Consider the following 20762-nt stretch of genomic DNA (forward strand, 5'->3'; position numbering starts at 1 on the left):
AAATAGATTTACCACTCTAAATAAAGAAGACGAGCTTTAACAGAAGAAAATAAATAATGCAAATATATAACGAATATTTGATATTTGTTCAAAGATAAAAAGAAGTCATAAATCAATTACAAAAAATCATTTGTTAAACAGTTGTATACACGTAACTGAGTTCATTTGGAGATTAAGGGGTGAGTTATTGAGTGAGAAAGAAATGAAGACAGACAGAGAGAGGGGGGTGGTAAAATATACAGACAGAGGGGGGAGGGAGAGAGAGAAATTCAGAGAGAAATACAGAGAGAGAGAGAGAATATGGAAGAGAGAAGAATGAGCACGCAGCCAAAAGATACATTAAAAAATATTGCCCTTGATATTTTATTGATACTTTTGGTTCTTTCAACATAAAATATAGTTTACTACTCCATAATGATTTCTATTTAAAGATATGTTGAACTTGAAAAACGCTATGTTAGAAATATGTTAACACTTCCTAGTCATTTTGTTTAAATAATCTAATAATTTAGAGCCTTTTAAGTTCTGATTCTCCTAACATTTAAACCATACATATTTGTGTTGTTAAGTAATTATTTCTTACGGTTTATTGTGCTATTGATCCTCAAGTTTTCTACTCGAACAACTAATCTAAAAGCAATTAGATTAGCCGTTATATTCGGTTCTTTAAAGCATTTACAAGAAGATGCGATACGTAAACGCGCTTATTTTTTCTCCGCATAACCAAAATCAAGCTTTATCGCCCAAGGTTTTCTTAAAATAAATTCAAGAACTTATAACTTCAGAGATAAGAAAATTTAGTTATTAACTTAAGTGAATACAGCGCTACTGTACTCAATACCCTGCTATCACTACTTACTCTCCTATCTCGAAGGAAGCTAACGGAACGTTTAAAAGCCCAACCTACTTTCAGCCTTTGGAATAGACTCTTGGAACATGAATTTTCCAGATTTCTCTTTAACATTCTTACACTTTGACATTATATTGTCTGAATAATATTTAACAAAAGAACCAGTTTCATTATTTAGCGTTCAGGCTGAACTTAAGGCTTTTAATTGGTTGTTTTCGGGCCTTTTCTTCTAGCATTATAATGAAGGCAGATCCAACTCGTTTTAACAGAATTGAAGTTTGTTTTTAATGTTTTTGTTAAATAATGTTTTGTTTAACTACAAGTAAGGTACTCGGAGCATTTTCATCACTTTCTCATTCCATGGTGTCTCTTTATCTCCCAAAGGAGAGCTGGTTTGCCCTTGTTCCTTCTATCAGTGAAAGATTTATGATTTTGACATGCAGACATCCGTTTTCTCATTATCGTTGATTATCAATCCGAAAGTCTGCCCATAAGTCCAACAACGAGATCAAATTATCTTTATTTTCTTTTGGGTTAGGGCAATCCTTGTTTAATGAGCAGTACGAGAAGCTATTTAGAATATTAGAGCAATTATTTTCCTCTACAGATTCATATAATCCCTGGGAATTATGTATGAATATGCTGATGGAGATTTCACTCAAATCCTCAAGTTGAAGAGGGTGATTAGTTTTATGCTTTATCGACAATTGGGCAATTTTGTTCAATTTCTAATTCTCAGTTGCTTAATGAATTTTTGGTTATGATTTTCCAAGTTTCAAGAGTTAAAGTTGGTGCAGGTTAGCCACGCCAGTTATTGCACATGCACTATTTCTTTGTTGTTTTGTTTAATTTATTTACTGCAATGTCTTTGTTTACCAAAAAGGAATGCCACTTAGGGTTTTATTTGTATTCTGTCTCTTTTTTTCTCTTCCTTTATGATCAAGGTAAAATTTTAAGTCGAATTGACCAGGTAGAGGTTTACGCTCATCGAAATTTTGTTTTATAATGGCACCACGGTTAAACGTCCCGTAACCGCAGGGCCCTGGATTCAACTTTTAGCCGTTTCGAAACATTTTCCGGTTCCGTAGTCATGACATCGAGTACCACGTGGAGTGTTGAAACGTGAAACAAGAATGAAATCGTGACGTGATTTTGAGATTAGCCCCGCTTTTTACCTATCCGCGGACTTATCTGAGATTTAGAGCGTTTTAGAGAAAAAGCGCGACGACCCCGGAAACGAACGGTCTAGCCATTAAGACGGCGATTTGCGATCGACAACTATTTATCATAGTTCACTATCGTTCGATTGAGGCCGCGAACAATTTATCTTGCAACGAGCTTAATCTTAAGCCTAACCCTTAAAAACCATTTTCGAAACTTACCGGAATTAAAGGTCTATCCAGGAATTGGTTATCCAAGAAAGCCTGCAAACAAATAGGAAAGTTAATTAGTCACATTGTATATAATAACTATATCTATAAATTAAAATATTCTATTTCAGAAAAGTAATTTAAAAAAAAAATTATGTTAATATCCTTATTTATTTTAAAAAGTATACGTTCGTACATTAGCTTCCTTTTAAGCTAACTTTTCGTCGTTTCTCTTCCATTTTACTTTACCAAAAATGTACATATAATTGTGAGTGAACACACTCATTAAAAAACCAAAGAATTTTAATGTAATAACTATACAAGTATGAAAAAGGAAAAGTATTAAAAATAAAATAATAAAGTAAATTTAAACGCAACTTTCAAATTTATTCAGTCTGGCTAAGAAAGGTTTTTTTTAAATTTAATAAATTAATCATTTTCTCAAATTTAGTTGAATCGTGTCCGTTTTTAACAAGTACAGTGTGAACTGAATAATAAAAATGTTGTGACATACACACTGGGAAACAATATTGCTTATAACTTATATCTCATTTAATTTAACTTTGAGAGTTCACAAGGCAAGGTGGCCCATCACTGGAAGGGCTCGGGTTCGAATCTCAGCGTCCCTGAATTCAAACACAGAATATTTAAGGTTTTTTCATAAAACTTAAGCACTCCGGGGGTTGATATCTCTTCTACAATACCCGTAAAAATCAATCTTTTTGCCGTTGTAGTTAATTATGCTTTAGTATTGAGTAATTGAGAAACCGTTTTAATGGATTTGGAGCTAGAAAACAAACATGTTATCAGATTAAATTGAACTTTCAATGTTTAATTGTTAAGCGTCAAGGGTTGTGTTAGACATGGGACTTCAAATCTGCCTTGGATTTCTCACGAAACTTGGTAAAGACTTTTTATTGAAGTTCTTAGGAAACAGTTTGACCCGTGTAAGAAAATTAATAGTTTCTTTTTGATTGTAGAAAAGAGACAAGCTAGTCATGACAAAGGTCTTTATATTGATTAAAGTTGAACTTGAAATTTTGATTGTTTAAAGCTTCATTTAACTTTGTTTATTTTTGTAACACGCTTGGAAAAACAAAATCCAATTTAAATACTTTCATTCATAAACTGTCTTACCGTTCTCCAGGACTGGCTCTGGAAAACATCCAAGCCTTGAAGAAAAATGCCCTTGACCAAATTACAAAATTCTAAATTAGACAAGGAACATATCGGCAAGTTTCCAACGTCGATTAGCAGTTTGACCAACGAAAAATTCGTTGTTTCTAAAAATGCATTCATGTAATGGCTAATTCCTTTTCTCTAGCACATAAATCCTAATTGCATAACCAAGATGGATCAAGGGAATGATTGTGCGTGAAGATTTATTTTGGCTTCGATACAGCTCGGTGAAGAAAGTTTTCCTAGTATTGTTACAGATTATATCATAAGAAGTCGGTTATACTGTTCTATTTTGCGTAACTCACCGCTGCTTGGCAGTATCTAACCTTGGTTCTATCTCCAGAAACTGACCCAGATCATCTCTAACGCGTCTATTCTAGCTGTTCGGCCAGGAATAGAGTTTATAGGTCACGGGGTGCGACAAACAGAGCGCTTAAATGCGTACCTTCCTTTAAAATAATTGGATGTCATTTGACGGAGCGATTTAAGAAAACTGATCTGTTACGTGGCCATAAACGAGAAATTTCAGCATGATCATAAAATGGCAGTACATTTGTTATCTTTTATTTTCTCAACCGTAGTACAACGAAATTATCATTATGCCTGTTATTCTTGGAGAAAATAATGTTTTAATGAACAAAGTTCGTGTAGCGTGATCGTCTCCGATCATTCGGTCCGCCTATTCTCGCTATCCTTCGAAGCATTCATCTTCAGAGGTCTTTAAAGCATGTTCAGACTGATGTCAAAATGTATGGATCGTGGTTATTTTACATGTTCTACTGAGTTTTTTTTTATCTCAAGCATATCTAATTTTACTTATTAAAAAAAGTTAATGTTTGTGCTTAACAAATTAATTAGTTATAACTTGGCGAGGCGAGATGTTTTCTTTTAACAAGATGCTAGGTTTATGCGCAAAATTATAAAAATTTAAAATATTATTTTGAGTGCATATCACAATTAAGTTACTTACTTGCATAAGTACCAATTGCACAAACCAAATCGCGAAAACTTTCTTCATCCAAAAACTGCACAAAGCTTTTTTATAAAATTTGGAATTATTTACACAGAAAACGGCTTTCAAATTTTTAGAAACCGAACTATTTACAACAAAATATAATAGAGAATCACGTGGCCGGGAGGTTATTTACGCTTACATACCAGTTTTGTCACAAGAAAAAAAATCCCTTTTTATTTTAAAAAAATTAAATAAATTACTGACTTCTATTCGTTAGGTGAAGTCGAAATCCAAGTGTATAATTTCTTTCAGTTGGGAGTGATAAATTGACTTCAATGGTGAAAGTTGAACAATAAAAACGTGATAGTCGTGATTTTGTTATGTTTAACCCCAATTATTCTCTATGAAAAGAATTGCACAAGAGAAATTTGGCGTTATTATGCTATGGACAGTCGATAAACGCATCGGTACATAGATTTCTTAAGTTTCCCCAGATCGACTACCAGTGTACCAAGGCCCATGATGTAACTTATTCGATAAGAGAACGGGCTGTTCGTGTGCAGGCATCAATCGATTAAGATGTTTAAAGGTTGTACCGTTACTTCTTAAGTGTAAGCTATGTGTTCATACGTTAAAATTTTATATGGTTCTGGTACTAGTATAGAAGTTGAAGAATTTGTTTCCTTATTATTTTTACATTTTAATTAGCTGCGCAGAGGAACGCAATATATAAACATTTCTCTTTTGACAGATAAAACGTAGATGTATGGACATTATATGTAGTGCGAATACAAAAAGATATCCAGAAATCCCCTAGGGAAAATGCGAATGAGCAGGCTGAGTAATTTGTCAGCTTAGTTTTATTTTTACAGTTTCATTTGGGATTTTTGTATTATTTACTGTTTTCTTTTTTGTTATAAAACGAAATAAATTTATCAGCTGTTAAATGCGCCTCAATTCCCGTCGTGACTAGGAATAGTTCTGCGAAGTTCTACATTTGTAGGTGTTATTTTTAACTCCTAGACAGAGAATCCACAGCTGTATCTGAGGAACATCTTGCGAATATTTATTTCATAAAATCCCTAGTTTTACTATTTTTAATTTAATTGTAATTTTTGAAGTGTCAAGTTCAAGCTTCCAAAATTTAGAGCACGAATATGTCGTATCTGTCACGTGAGGCCGCAACTCCTGTACTTTTGTTGAACTTGATTTGAACTGTTTTCTTTATATTTTTGTTGGTTTGGACCGTATTTCAAACGCGGAAGATTGTCCCAGAGGGTCAAGGTCCGGGTGTGACTGTTGAGCAGAGCAGAAGCTGCAGCTTTCTCGTTCTATCTCCCTCTTCTCTCTCTCTCTCTCTCTGTCACCCTTGTCACTCACTCTTTCTCTTTTTTCTCCCTCTCTCTTCACCTATATCTCCTATCTTTCTTTTTCTATCTATATATTTACCTATCTATCCGTATACCTATCATATCATCATCAGTCTATCTACCTATCTCCACTCTGTTGTCCTTCTCACTTTCTTTCTTTCTCTCTCTCTCTCTATCTCTCTTTGTTACTCTTCTCTCTCCTTCTCTCTCTCTCTCTCTCTCTCTCTCTCTCCTCTCCCCCCTCTCCCCCCTCTCCCCTTCTCCCTCCCGTTGCCTTTGTCTCTTTTTCTCGCACTCTGTCCTATTAGTTTATCCTATCTATATATTAATTTTTATACCTATTTTCTTTTTTGAAAGGTTGTTTGACAATTTATTTTTTAAAGATTATTTATAATTGCCATAAATTAATGTACTTATACTTTCCTCGGTTTCGAGCTAATTGAAATATATCGGATTATTGGAAAGATTGATTCACAAATTGTTATCCGGCGTAACTCAACAGCTTAGGCGTTACGTATGAAATGATGTAATTTCTGTCCTTTGTGCACTTTTTTAATACATGAATTGCAAACCATAAGACGAAACGAAAAAAAGGCAGCTTTTCTCTCTTGTGCCTAGTGACGTAACATGTTTCTATGTTCATGTAAAGCCTGGTTTGATACGCCGGATTGACGTCGCCCGCGATTCTCACCGAATTGGCGACGAAACAGGCCGCGTCCGCCTGCGACTGACCCAATTCCCATCTAAAAACGCGTAAAACACGTTTAAAAACAATCCAGGGGTCTGAACGGAAAACTAAAGAATAACCCATTGCTAAACCGTTTTTGTTTCTTTTCACGTGAAAGCCGTTTGGCATTTTGAACGCCCAAGGGCGTAGGAATTATTTATAAGCACGCATCCTAGTATTTTCGATAATGGTACTATCCTTATTATCATGTACACGGGCAATAAGAGAAACGGCGAAATCGTTCAAAAGGAGAAAAAACTATTTTTTGACGTAGTGTTTTTTTTTTTCATTTGGCCAATTTGTCATCAAGATTGAGTTATCTTCGACGTGTACTACATTTGGGTCATGTAAACCGATAATAGCGTCGCGAAGGAACACAAATAGTTTATTCTAAATATTCGGGTTATCTTTTAGTCGTTACGAATAAAGGGAATTTTAATATAAATTTTCCTCCTATTTCTCAATGTTGATTAGATAATAAAAAATGAAAACATTTGAAGTCTTAGCGTTGGGCTTAATAGTTTATAATGTATTTTAAGATTTTTTTTCTTTCTGTGTGACAAATGTTACGCTGAAAAGATACGCTTTGTTATGAACAATTATATTTATCCAGCCATGACTAGAGTATTATTCTTTTTCGTATTTATTTTGAAATAGCGTTAGAACAATTTAAATGTAATGTTAAAAGACAGAAAGGTCACACACACACACACACACACACACACACACACACACACACACACAACTTATTTTTCTCCTGACTTAATTTTAATGTTCGTGTCCGTCTATATTCTCCTTCCCCTTTCCTCTTCTCTCACTTCTCTCTCTTTCTCTGTCTGACTATAACTCTCTCTCTCTCTCTCTCTCTCTCTCTCTCTCTCTCTCTCTCTCTCTCTCATTCATTCACACACACACACACTTATTTTTCTCCTGACTTAATTTTAATGTTCGTGTCCGTCTATATTCTCCTTCCCCTTTCCTCTTCTCTCACTTCTCTCTCTTTCTCTCTCTCTCTCTCTCTCTCTCTCTCTCTCTCTCTCTCTCTCTCATTCGCACACACTTACTTATTTTTCTCTCCAACCTCTCTTAATTTTTCTGTTCGTATCCTTCTCCTTTCCTCTACTCTCACATATTCACTGACACACACACACACACACACCCTTACATACTACTATACTTCTACTTACTATATATGCACACACTATCACTCACCCAATTTCTTTCTTTTTTATATAAAAACAATTATACGGCCTTATTTCAAAATAACCTTGGAATAATTTATGCTTTATGCCACAATTCAAATGGATCAATTGTCTGTTGGAAATGCCATGTTATTTATTTATCCGCAGCCACTTGTGCACACTCAATTACACAATTTTTTTAAAAAATTTTGCTCGTTAAACTTTGTTTATTAAATGTCTGTACCTTGAGAATTTGTTATATGTTCAACAAATTCCTACTCTTACATTTTTCTTCTTTTTTCTGAAAATCTTCCAATAAATATGTATTGTGTACAAAGTTAAATAAGTATTTAATTATTTATGGCTTCATACGACCGATTTCTCGATGACCATTTTTTAAATAGATCTTGCAGGACTTAATTTGAATTTCATGTACAAGTTGGGCTTCGTTGTGACTTTGAAAAAAATGTGTTTCGTCGTCGAACTGAAAGTCTATACTTCTGCCCTGTCAGAATGCGGTTTTTCTCTTGAACGTAAACAGACTTTAAATTCGTCCCTCGTTGTTGGTTATTCAACCCAATTATAAACATGACTCTTACATTAGTAAGTTGTTGTTCTCTTTATCGTCTTGTAATAAGAAAAAGAGACAAACAGACAGGCAAACATATCACATTGACAACTGGGTGATGCGTGAGGTATCGTATTGGCTGTGCTATAAATTAAAAAGAATGAAGCCTGAGAACGAATTTAATAATTAGCGAATCCATGCGAACCTTAGAAACATTAGCAGTAGTTCAAATAGTCATTTTTTACCTCTTAAACACAAAGATCAATTTCCGTCCAGATACCAGGTTTTTGAAAATAGTGTTTTTTGGAAACGTCTAGCCGCTAATAATTAAAATTAAGAGTATACATATTTTAATATCGCCTTTTTTGTGTCTATTGTTGTCGGGTTTTGTCAATCGTTGAATTTTAATTAGGGAAATGTCGGACAATTATATGAATGTCAACAAACAAAGGGGGCACTAAGGAATTTGACAATTTGTTGGTAGTTGTTCTTAAAATTAAGTGTTTAATAGATACTAAAAATTAAACAGGTTTATACAATTATACCGCCAGAAAAAAACAGCTTTCTGTTTGATCATTTATCCCTTAGATAAAGTAAGAGGTCATTTAACTCGAGCGCCAGGTGGAGAGCTGTATACTTTGCCCATCTTTAATTGTTTCCTCAAAAATTACAGTTTTATTGTCATTTTATTAATAGATCGCGATAGGTTCATCGCTTTATTAGTTTTATACTATTTTCTAGTTGATTTTAAAGAGGAGAAAACACTTCTCATTTGTTAGACATCGAAACTCACTTTTGTCACGCTCACATGCGCTGCTTTGTTCTTTGTTTTTATCTCCCCCTTGTCTACTCGTTCATCACTTAGAACTTAAGCACTTTCCACTTTGATATCCAACGTCGTACTGTGCTTACCTTCCGCCGGCGGATCCCCTCCAACGCCCCACCAACCTAGAGCTACGCTGCAATTACGCCTGACGCCGAATTTCTCCATAACAAATTACGATTTGCCGACTGTTGACCTCTTTCCATCCAACTTAGTCTTCTTTCACTTTTTTACACCGTTTTCGATATTGGAACGCGAAACAATGAAATCTTCGTGCCTCTCCTTTCAGCGGAGGGGTAATAAAATGGTAAAATTTCACTTGACATATTTACAAAGATTTCAAACACTATGATCGCCAAACATTCCACGTTTAAAAAACGCGTTCAAAGAATTTATTGTTGTATTAACAGCTCTTTCATCAAAAAATGATTATCTATTCGTGTTGTTGGCCTGCTGGCAAACTCGTTTTAGAGCTGTCGCAGTCGAAGAATGTTTGCTTATTTATGTATTTTTTTACATAGCTCGAGGAGCAATGGGAATGCTATTTCACTATCAACTTCTCCTTATTCACTATAATAAATACACTCACTCATACAAAACACAGAAACACAAAACTCATATTTTGACGGCTATATACAATAAAAAACTTCCCATTTCCCCTAAAAATCGGAACAGTTATCTTGAAACTCGCTACCGTGTCCGAAAACCATTCTTAATCCGGCGGCGTGCCTACACGCTCTCTGTATGGAGCCAAGGCATGAAACCCCTCTATTATGTGGGACACATCGAGCAACCATTCTCTGCTTAAGGGGCACCTACGGGCTTTGGCCCAAAAGCAGGTGCCCGTGGGTCAACCGCGTATGACCAGTCCTCAATCGGGTGAGGACGATCCCTCGTCTCCTGCTCAGGTTCTCTGAGGTTATTTTATTGTTATTTATTTGATTGTCAACAAGGGAATAATGAACTTGTGAGTTTGTTGTAGACGATAGCTACAGTATAAATCTTATTCGTGGTTTATGGTTCACATTATTTTATTACATTTCAACATGCAGATTATTACTCGTATACGATACTTTAAAAATGGCATTATCACCAACATTAGTTGTATTATATGCTTCATAATTAACACAATTCTACATATATTTTATAGCATGTATTCCAAACTCGGCATAAACAATATACATTCTTGTGAAAAACTAACATGAATATAGTATCAGTAAACTGAACAACTTTTTGTGCTAAGTTGTTTAAAAAGTCACTGAATGAAAATTATACTTATAGTTATAAACATATTTGTATTAACTATTATTTTCTGAGACCTCTCCATCGATTTTGTGGCGAGACTTTTTGCCAAGTTCATTCTCAAAAAGGTTAGTAAAGTAATTACTAGAGTTCAGCCAATTGACAAAATTGGCGAAAAAAGTCCATGGTTGAGGGAGGTCGATGGCTCTCTGTGAGGCTTATCCCAGGATGAGGCAAGCCGTTGGTTTCAATCTCAATTCTATGAATTTGGCCTGCATAAAAAATGATCTTTGTGCTGTTTTTCATTGTTGCAGCATGGTTTCATTTCTGGTTGATGGAAATTTAATATATTGCTTCTAACTCAACATCCTTTTGAACTGCTGGCATCCGGAACAAATTATTATAAATAGAAGAGCATACTCACCTTGCTAAGAATAGGCCATGCGAGGTTGACACGGACATTTACTTTTGGGCCAAAGACCGCGATACTGGCATGTAAACAAGTCGCCCAATGTCCTAATTGAACGGTGCCATTCCTTGGTTTTATAAAATGAGCGAGTATTTGGCCCCCTGGTCCGATTTTTAAGGAAACGGTATATGACCCGTTTGGTGTTTCTTGGGTATTCTGAGATTGAATACATTGATTGGCGCGAGTGTAGTATGAGAGGGATGATGGTGGAGTGTTGAGAACCAATCGGCCCTCCATTAGATTTATTATGTAATATTTGTAAAGAGTGATGGAGGAATATCGAGTATTCCACAAACATCGTCGTACATATGCGTGTAGTCAAGTATAGCGTGTGAAGAAGTTGAAGTCTATCAACTATCTTAAAATTATCCAGTAGGCTTTTGAGAATGATTTGTTTTCGTGTTTTACTCCTTATAAAAAAGTGAATAAGCTCATATGGATAGACTCTGTGATAATCTTTTAAATATTTCTTTATGAAAATGAATTGTTAGAAAAAAGTTGTAAATTCCTAGATATGCAATTTGAAATTTTAAACTGATGCTTTCTACGGAAAAAAATAATTTTCTTCTATTAACCCTTTAACCCCTCAGGGGGATCTGAGTTCGTAGGTGATATTTACAGCGAAATATACGAGTCACGACGGGCCGAATAGGAAAGAAACAATTCCATTTTGAATTCACCCAGACATACTATAATAAATAAACATTATAGATATTACCCTCTAAAAAGTCACGTGTCTTTCTTAAGAGGGGAAAAATAAAGTATGGTTGATGTTGGATGTGCAGTATCTCACGAAATGTCGTGCTTCTCCTTTTATCTGTCCTCAGGCGTGATTTCTCTTTGTGCGTTATTTGTTTTCCATTAGTAGCCTTTTAATGCGATGAACGTGGATTCTCATGCTTTTCTCGACTTTCTTTAATGTGGTTTAAATGCATTTTTGCTGTGTTGAATGTCATTCATAATTGTTTAAATATTAAACATAGGTGTGTTTAATTGTCGTGTAATTGCTATGGGGTTTAACCTATTGTTTAGTCTTTTCCGATCATATTGGTCCGACCCTACACTGAAGATGGCAACAAGCCGAAACACGTTTTGACTAAGCGGAAAAGCGAGGATATGCAGGCCAAAATGATCATAAACAATCAAAACGCAGTGGTTTAAATGTATTATTGTGACTAAGCTTCACGGCTAAAAAGGATTCGAAAATTTAGAGTCAAAAATCAAGTTTTTTTATATTTTTTCGTCCTCAAAGCCAGGTGACCTTCCATTTCCTTTGTCTGACTGAACCGATTTCGACCCCACGCGAAGAATTGATGTCGTCTGAAATCTTAGGCACAAAAAACAAGAGGGTGAGCTTCCATGGTGGAAAAGCGGGTCATCATTCCGTGAAAAATGAGAAACTTTCCCTTTTGGGTTTTTTCCTTCGTCTGTCCGGTAGCCGATACTTGGACGGGAAAGTGACCGGTGATGCAACTCCCCCGTGCGGGTAGCATTTACGACCGAGAAGAGTTCAACCTTCTGAAAAAACGTTTAAATGAAGAAATTAAGAACAAAATTTTCAGTTTATTCCTATAAAAAGAAATAATCGGTCAACTAAAAGTCCCAAATAAAAGATCTGACTAGCCAGTTTTCAAGACGGGCTAAAGCATAAATAAAAAACATTGTCAAATTAAATTTAAATTTTTGTTTAAGATTTAAAATTAAAGAATTATTCGATGTCGTAAAGGACCTGTGTTAATAAAATATTTTTAACACTGCATAGAATTGGGTTAAAGTTGCAATAAGTTTTACACTGAATGCAATGAGGTAAGCATTAAATAGCACAATTCCAGGATATGTTGAACTGCATCAAAACATTTTAACCCTATTTAAAGGCACATCGTTTATTATTATATTGGTACGGTCTCTTTGGTAATTACTTGGATTCAGATATATAAATTTTAAACATTCTACAATGTATTAACAGGGGAATGTCAAAGTCTTTAAAATTTTAAAGATATTTTACAGTCATCTCTGTATCCTAAAATCTTAATTTATTAATGGTTTTTATGTTCTATGTATTTTTTGGCTTCTAAAGACTATTGGGTTATGATGACTCCCATGCTAAAACATCATACCTTCTGTGACATTCAAGTAGTGACTAATATGTTGATTTTACAATATGTACAGAGTCTATTTATTATATATANGGACGTGATATCTTTCAAAATCGATAAAAAGCGAAATTACTCTGAAATGGTTGAGAATCGGACCATGGACAATATGAACTTTTTTGTTCATTTTAGGGTCAAGAATCTACTGGAGAAGTTTGTAGCACGAGTAGCAATTCACCCTGTATATATATGGAAATAATTTATTGTATATATTTACAGGTATTATGTTTTTACATAATATGTTTTGATAATGACTTTCCAATTCGAGAGTGGGTAAAATAATACACGCTTTTTGGATTGTCTAGTATTTCGGAAAATCGTTTTCAAACAGAAAATCTTTTATTTATCATTGTTTAGACATAAGCCATTTGACGCAAACCAACCATCAAAACAAGACTGCAAGTCTGTTTTTGTTGTACAACTTCTTTTAAGTCACTCCCTTTTTTGACGTTGAATGAGTCATCCAAAAAAGCGGTTATATTGACGTTATTAAAATGGTTGTACAGGTCATTAGTAAAGATAACGTACAATATTGCCCCAAGGACTGATTCTTTTGGAATACAATATTCTATATGTTTTAACTATGACAGTTTTAAATTGGTTAAATATACTAAAAATGAAGCAAAAAAAAATCGATGACATTTTATTTATTTACATTTTATATTTTATTTGCGTTAGCTCTGTTCGTCATCTATCGTACAGATATGCTCCTGACATTTTCAATTCTGGTTGAAATTATATAGTTGAGTTTTTCTAAAAGTAATAAAGTATGTGGTACAGATTCAAAGGCTTTGCTGGGATCTAGAGATATCATGACTTTCATTTTCCTCAAAGCTCTTCACGATATAGTAAACAATATTTGAATTTACACGAGATGTGCCTCAGTTGTTTTCTGTATCGTAACTAGCGTGTATCAAACATCTCGAGGTCTCGAAATTTTCAATTTCAAAGTTTAATTTTTTAAATTATTAGTGATACAGTTTATCTGTATATATATGATCGCCCCCTTCGGGTAATGGACAAATCAGTGCTATTTTTAGGCATCTTGAAAGTACTCTATACTATAATGTTTCAGATATTAAATATGCAAGTGGCATCACAATATTATTACAGATGAACTGAACTATATTTACATTAGGCCATTACATTTCCTTGCTATTTGAATTTTTTAGGCAGTTAATAATTTTTACGACTTTTATATTCCAACTTTTTTAAATATAACTTACATTTCCAACTCTATTAAGAAAATTTTCTTTACAATCCACTAGTTTAGGTTACGGCTGTATTTATAAAAACTTTCTAAATTTAACTAGTATCTTATTTATTTGTTTTGTTTATTGGTTAAATTCCATATGGCTTTTTGCATGTTATTAGGTTTCTCTTTGGCACTGTCATTCGCTTTGGATTTTGATAGTGGTATTGCATTTTAATTAGTTTTTTCTGAATTTTGTCTTTCATTTATTCATAATATAATCTCGCTAGGTCTTAGGCGACTTGGTCGCCTAATAAATGTAATGCTTTCTTATTGTAAAACGCTCTTCATTGAACTATCTATTATAAAATTGTTTTACACGTATTTTCTTTTTGAAAAATGCATAATACATTTTTATATCATATAGTCTATGAAGTAATCTCACTTTTTAAATATTTTTTCTTCTGATGATTTCCCTTGTTTTTTCTCTAGCAAGGAATTTTTCAATAGGTGTAATCCCTTTATTGTAATAGGTATTACACCTTCAGCTCTTTTTACCGTTTATTGGAAGGTTTATTCAATTCTAAATATATTTAAGGTCCGAAAGATAGGTTTTTGATACATTTGATAATATGAATCTACGATCTAAGATCACAAAAACATTATCTGGGGATCTATTTCTGGGCATGTGGTTTGCCATGATAAACATTCAAAACTGAAGAGCCCTATTTAGCACACGTTGAGATGGAAATTCCATACTGGCTTTCCATATTGGCTGAAAATGCCCAGCTTTGATAAACGTCAAAGGTCTGCATGAATGAAATGAAACAATCATAACTCATCATAATCTGATGATGAGCATTAAAGTTCCAAAATTGAAAGACCACTTTCGAGAAGAACCATCCTTTTCAATTATTGAATTGATTTACTCACTCCATCATTACGTTATATGAAAAAATACCCAGCTTAACCACGAAAGGCTAGAAAAATCAAAATCAAATATTAAAAGAAGTTGTATTACTATAAATAATGATGTGATATGAAGTTTGCATATTTATAAGGTACATAACAAAATTAAGTCAATCAAAAAGACAAATTTGAATGTTAAAATAATTGTGATCAAGGTTAGAACAATTTGTGGTGAGAGCGTTTTTCTAAAATGTGATTTCTAGCAACAACAAAACATTATACGCTTAACCACAAGTTGTTTTATTTTAAACAAAATAATTTCACCTAATTGACAAAGAAAATAAATACACGAAAAAATTTAAATAATGAAAGTTTATATTATTAATTTATATTAACGAATATTGGCTATTTTTGAGGAGAATCTTAATAATTAATTATTCTTTCCATGTAAGGTCTTGGTTGAGATACAAAAGTCAGTGTCACGAACGAGATTCGAACTCACATTTTCAAATGTCGTGTAATTGGATTGGATTTTCTTGCATTCAAATGGCAAAAAGAGGGAAGGTTCGAAGGGTTGTAGGTTGAGATGGGAAGTTAGTGTCCGAGAAGATCGAAGCCAGGATAGCTCAAATGGTTATAGCAGCGGCGTATTTAGGCGAAGGTCGTGAGTTCGAATTCCGCTCTTGACACTGACTTTTTTTATCTCAAACAAGACCTTACATGGAAAGAATAATTAATTAAAAGGTGTAACTTGGTCAATTGACCACTAAAATTAATACTTAATAATTAGCTTTAATTCAAAATTCTAAAGCGACAGCAATTGCGATTTTCTTAAAGATTTTAGCGGTGCTGGTGAAAAGTTTTGTGGTACAGTAATGTTCACAAGGGTTACAAATATACCAACTTTTATTAAACACTTCCAAACTCGAAATTGCACATCACGCTGTTTGTGCGACTTTGAGGGGAAATGCTTCATCATGAACTGGTCAATTGTATCGTATTCTCCTCCCTTCTCGAATCAATGCAGCCATAAGGAAAATGGTCCTTCACCAGGGAATAAAAATGGAGTCATCCTCCTTGAAAAGATCCTTATATTTGGCTGACTCGGCGATAACTGTTTCACTTTGGCTAAAAGCTTTTAAATGAAGAACAGTATAAAGCACAACCGAGAAAGTAAACAATTGAAACATTTAGGATTGATAAAATGGAGATATTAAATAGCAGGTCAACTATCTTTCCTGAACTATTGGCCCCTATCTGGAAGCAATTGACCTATGATTTGTATTCTGTAATAGAGGTCATTCTTGCAGTATTAACTTCAAGATTTTTTCAGTTGAAGTTAAATTTTTTAAAACCGAAAGTTTTATGTCTAATTCTTCCTGAGGGGGCGAGCCTATTAGATGTAAATTGACTCCTCGCCGAGGCTGTTATGCAAGTGAAAAATCTTTCTGAGGTCTGTGACGCAAGAGGCTACCAAGTTTCGCAGACCGCATTTTGCGCTTGGGCCGAACCGCAGGGCTTCCTGGACTTATCTTTTCGCCGTTAAGAACCATCTAAATCGGTGCTTTCTCCAATTAAAAAGCATATCACCGTTAGCATGAGCCAGATGCTAAGCGTTAATGTTGAAAGATTGAAATGGAATAGCACGATATGACACAGTCGAAGCCCTTTCTATTCCATAACAGTAAGGGTCATGAAGAAGAATAAATCCTCGCTCAGTTATTCAAATGGTTGATCTACCCCTTCAACAAGCCATTATTCACCTTTAACGTTTTCCAAATAAAATTATGTTTATAACCAACGTTATTGTGGTTTGGTGATGGCTTACAGAGATCTTTACAAAGTTTAACGATTGAATAATGTCATGCTGTAGAAAACATAAGAGACGTTGATATAAAATGAAGGAAAAATGTAAATTTGATGCCATTTACGTTTTCGTAGTCAATTGACTAAGTTATTTCTTTCAGTCAATTAATTATTCTTTCTAAGGATTTGGTTGAGATAAAAAAGTCAGTGTTACGAGCGGGATTCGAAACCACGACCTTCGGCTAAATACGTACATTTTAAAATTTTGTTTATATAGCAGTCCTTCAAGAATTTCGCTGTGGTACTAAATAATTATAAAAAAAAAGTTGTCGAACTGGTAAATATGTATCCATACAAAATAATAACAAAAAATAATAAACAAAGAATTCTCAATCAAAATAAACGTATGAGCAATTTATGCACGAACTACAAGCATGATGTAGGCATGGGATGGATTATAATGCTGTCAGAATAATTGGTTTTTGTTGATGATTGATAAATATATATTATTTTTAATACTGTTCTTGAACAAATAATCTATTTATGACTAGAAAATAATATCAGCTGCCACCTTAGGTAGCTGAATCTGTGAGATAATAGTGTAGATAGATATCTCTTATGCCTTTATACTTTCTGCATTTAGGAATAATATATGCGATGTTCTAATTTCCTTCGTTTTATTTTCCGGTTCTTAATGTCTTCCTTTCCTGTATTATGACGTTCATGTCTTTGTTATGGAGTTTCTTGCAAGGGTAGTTGATTCTTGTCGATTTTATCCATGGAGAAATTAGCTTGGTTACTTCTGGAGATTATTTTTCTGCTTTGATTATAAGAAGGTTCCGTTTTAATGTTGAACGAATCCTCTTGCATCTTTCTGAATATCCTTCACTTTGTTCTTATTGTTATATGTGATTCAATCTTACAAGGGTCGTTTGCCATTATATAATTGTATAATGGAACCATGTATGTAAGTAGAATCCAATAAAAATTGTTTAAATTGATTCTAACTCGTCTGTTTTGGTGATGGTCTTGATATTGAGTTTTTAATTGGACGACCAAGGACTATATCATCACCAGTATAAATATCTACGTTTAAGCAATATTTATAAATATAATATAATATAAAATNATATATATATATATATATATATATAAAGTACATTGACTTCAAAATAACATTCTTTACTAAGAGAATGTAACAAATCTAAACATTCACATGTGTTTTTTATTAAGGATTTCTCACAATCAGAAAGACTAACTTCCTATAAATAGGAAAAAATAAAAATTTATTTAATAGGTCGATGTCTTCGACATTTAATTATCAATCAGCCTCTATATAATTCAAGGAGGTTTGTTAGTCCGCAACAACTGTAAAAAAATCGAACTAACTATAATCAAAGCATTTCGTCAGTTCCCCACATCAATATTTCCATCTGAACATCACTCTTTACGAAAAGATCTCACTGAATATATCTTGTCTTTGGTATCTGTGCGTCTATGCTAATTATCCGTAACTTAATCGTGCATTAATTAAAACACAATATTGCTATAATTGAAGGATCTATTCTAAAAAATGTCTATATGGTAAAGTTTATTTAATACTAGAATTTCATGTGCGTCACCGAGGAGTAAAAGGATCTATTCATATTGATGATTTTAACAAGTAGAACGGATATAAATATTAAAAAACGGAAAATTTCAATTTTCAAAATTCATTTTGGCGAAACCAAGGCCTTTTAGCAAGAAGTGGCGGATAAATGTCTGATATTTTGGAAGAATCACCAAAAATTTGAATCAAACCCGTGACCTACCAACTCGATCGTCCCCTTGTTAATGAAATTAGATTTAAATATTTTGGAAAACAGAATATCTTTGGCGAAGAAATGTTTCAGTATTTGAATGGTCCTAATTGAGTGTTGTCCAATTATTGTAAAAACTCCTTTAACTATGGAATAAGATTTATATTGCATTTATTAGTTAATAGAACAATTATTTATTACATTATTTCCGTTTTGCTTAAATTACATTATTGTATGAAATGTACTATTTATTTACACAACTTTATATAATATTTTATTAATCCAAATTTGTTTGGTGGACATAATTGACCATATTAAATATTCCAATTAATTAAAGGCCTAAATCGTCTAATTAATTGGAATATATGTTTTATATTATATAAATAGTAAATTCGATTCCACCGACGATCCATCCGGTCATGGTTGTCGTCTTTAATGTTTTTCTGTTATTTTGAAAAAACATTGTTTTTAATGTGTTTGTACATAAAAAAGACTTAACATTAGGTTGTCCGGAAAATAATGCAGGTTTATGGTTATAAAATAAGAACAAGTAAATGAATGATTTTAAACATTTTTTTATTAATTAAACCCTCCATAACCGTCAGTACACTTCTTCCAACGTTTGTAACTTCTCTATACCCTATGAATGAAATCTTGAGTCTTTATTATTAACAAATTCTGTAAACGCACTTTCAAACGACTTTTGATCTCTAAATTTTTTATGTTGTAAACCGTTGACCATGAAGCAGAACCTCATAACCAAGATTCAACAGTTTTCGTGTTGTCACATATGAGACATGGAGCCGAGCGTTGTCGTGTAGCAGACTCGGGGTTTTCCGATGAACCAAGTAATGCCATTTTCTGGTGCAGTGCTTCAGTTTGAAAGCAATACATTTCGGCATTGATTGTTTCCCCAATTCCAGCACAAATAAAGCACACCAGTCTCCATCACCTTTTTTTATGAGTTGGGGGCTTTGAAAAAGGCGGTCTTGGTTCTCCTTTGTCGAGCCATTGTTCAGAACGTCTGCTGTTATCGTAGAGAATCCACTTTTCATCACAAGTAACAATTCTATGCAGAAAAGGTTCGTTTCGTTTTCGGCAAAGAAGTCTTGGTTAAACTTCATAAGAATTCATTTGGTCGTTTAAGGTGCGAGGAACCCAATTCGAGCCATTTCACGTTTCCAGTTGTCTTAGGTGTTCAGCGACGGTCGATTTGCTAACTGAAAGATACTCTGCAAGTTCTCGAACAGTTCTAGGGTTTTCTTCGACTAAATCTCGCAGAACGTCATCATCTAGGGAAGAAATCCTTCCACTTTCTTTATCTTCAAGCCTAAAGTCTCCCTCTTGAAAATTTTTAAACCATCTCTGAAAGGTGCTCTCATCACACTGTCATCGCCCCAGACTTCATTAATGTTTCTGGTCGTTTGAGTTCCGTTCCGACCGAGTTTTAAACACGTAAAACGAAATCTCTCGTTGACATCTTTGTAAAGGCTGAATTATTCCGATGTAACGAAATGCTACATAGGTAAACAAACATTTTTGAATGGAAGAGGATTAAAAAGTGTTGACATTCGTACAAAGATAATCCATCAAACATAAACAGTTTTATTATATATGGGGGTAATTGAAAGAAAACATGAAAACCAGCATTATTTTCCGGAAACCAACAGTTATAATAAAAAATAAAATATAGAGCTGTTGACATTTTTGACCGTCCTACATGTTTGGCGGGTGCGTAAAGGCGCAAATAAACACCATTTCCAAAAACAAAATGAATTATCGACGTCTAAGACATATAATCTCGTGTTTTCCTGTTTTGCTACGTCGTATTCATAATGTTTTTGTTTTTTCAGGATCACCTCTCGCAAGAAGCCCGACAGCCTCTTGAAGAGTGAGTATTCTATTTTACTTATAAACATAGCGTGTTTAGCCTGTGAGGAGACGTATCGGGCTAAATCGGTCTTATTTTAACTCTCGTTGCCTCAGAATGCGCCATTTCTTATGTTGTAAATTAATGCGTGTATATATATAATTTTTTACCATCTCTAAAAGTTTTAAGATTCCAATACCACACAGCCTCAACCATACTTCTCGGCGCTTGGAAAACCTGGAAGTGGGTCGCTGGGAAAGTTCCGTTGACCGCGTAGGCGAAGTCCTGCGGCCCACGGC

General features: G+C 34.0%; 1 protein-coding gene and 1 long non-coding RNA gene across 3 annotated transcripts in view; one reads left to right on the forward strand and one right to left on the reverse strand.

The window, feature by feature from the left end:
* LOC106671021 (tubulin-specific chaperone cofactor E-like protein) overlaps positions 1–9102 on the reverse strand; it is a 35300-nt gene extending 26198 nt beyond the window's left edge. Inside the window, exons 1-2 of one of the 2 annotated variants that reach the window (XM_024230059.1) lie at positions 8994–9102; positions 2233–2274 (exon numbers count right to left, since the gene is read on the reverse strand). Coding sequence is in view for 1 of the 2 variants with exons in the window: in XM_014401766.2 (XP_014257252.1) it covers positions 2233–2274; positions 4370–4417 (90 nt within the window). In the remaining variant the exon portion in view is untranslated. Of the gene's footprint in view, positions 1–2232; positions 2275–4369; positions 4507–8993 lie in introns of those variants that run through there. The other variant, XM_014401766.2, reaches the window with a different exon arrangement.
* The window catches only part of LOC112128213, a 50491-nt gene extending 29993 nt beyond the window's left edge, over positions 1–20498 (forward strand). The window contains exon 3 of the long non-coding RNA XR_002910898.1: positions 20447–20498. This is a non-coding gene — a long non-coding RNA (uncharacterized LOC112128213). The remainder of the gene's footprint in view (positions 1–20446) is intronic.
* The last annotated feature ends 264 nt before the right edge of the window (positions 20499–20762 follow it).

The sequence above is a fragment of the Cimex lectularius genome, unplaced genomic scaffold (genome assembly GCF_000648675.2).
Source record: "Cimex lectularius strain Harlan isolate CLEC.00 unplaced genomic scaffold, Clec_2.1 scaffold261, whole genome shotgun sequence".
Lineage (NCBI taxonomy): Eukaryota > Metazoa > Arthropoda > Insecta > Hemiptera > Cimicidae > Cimex > Cimex lectularius.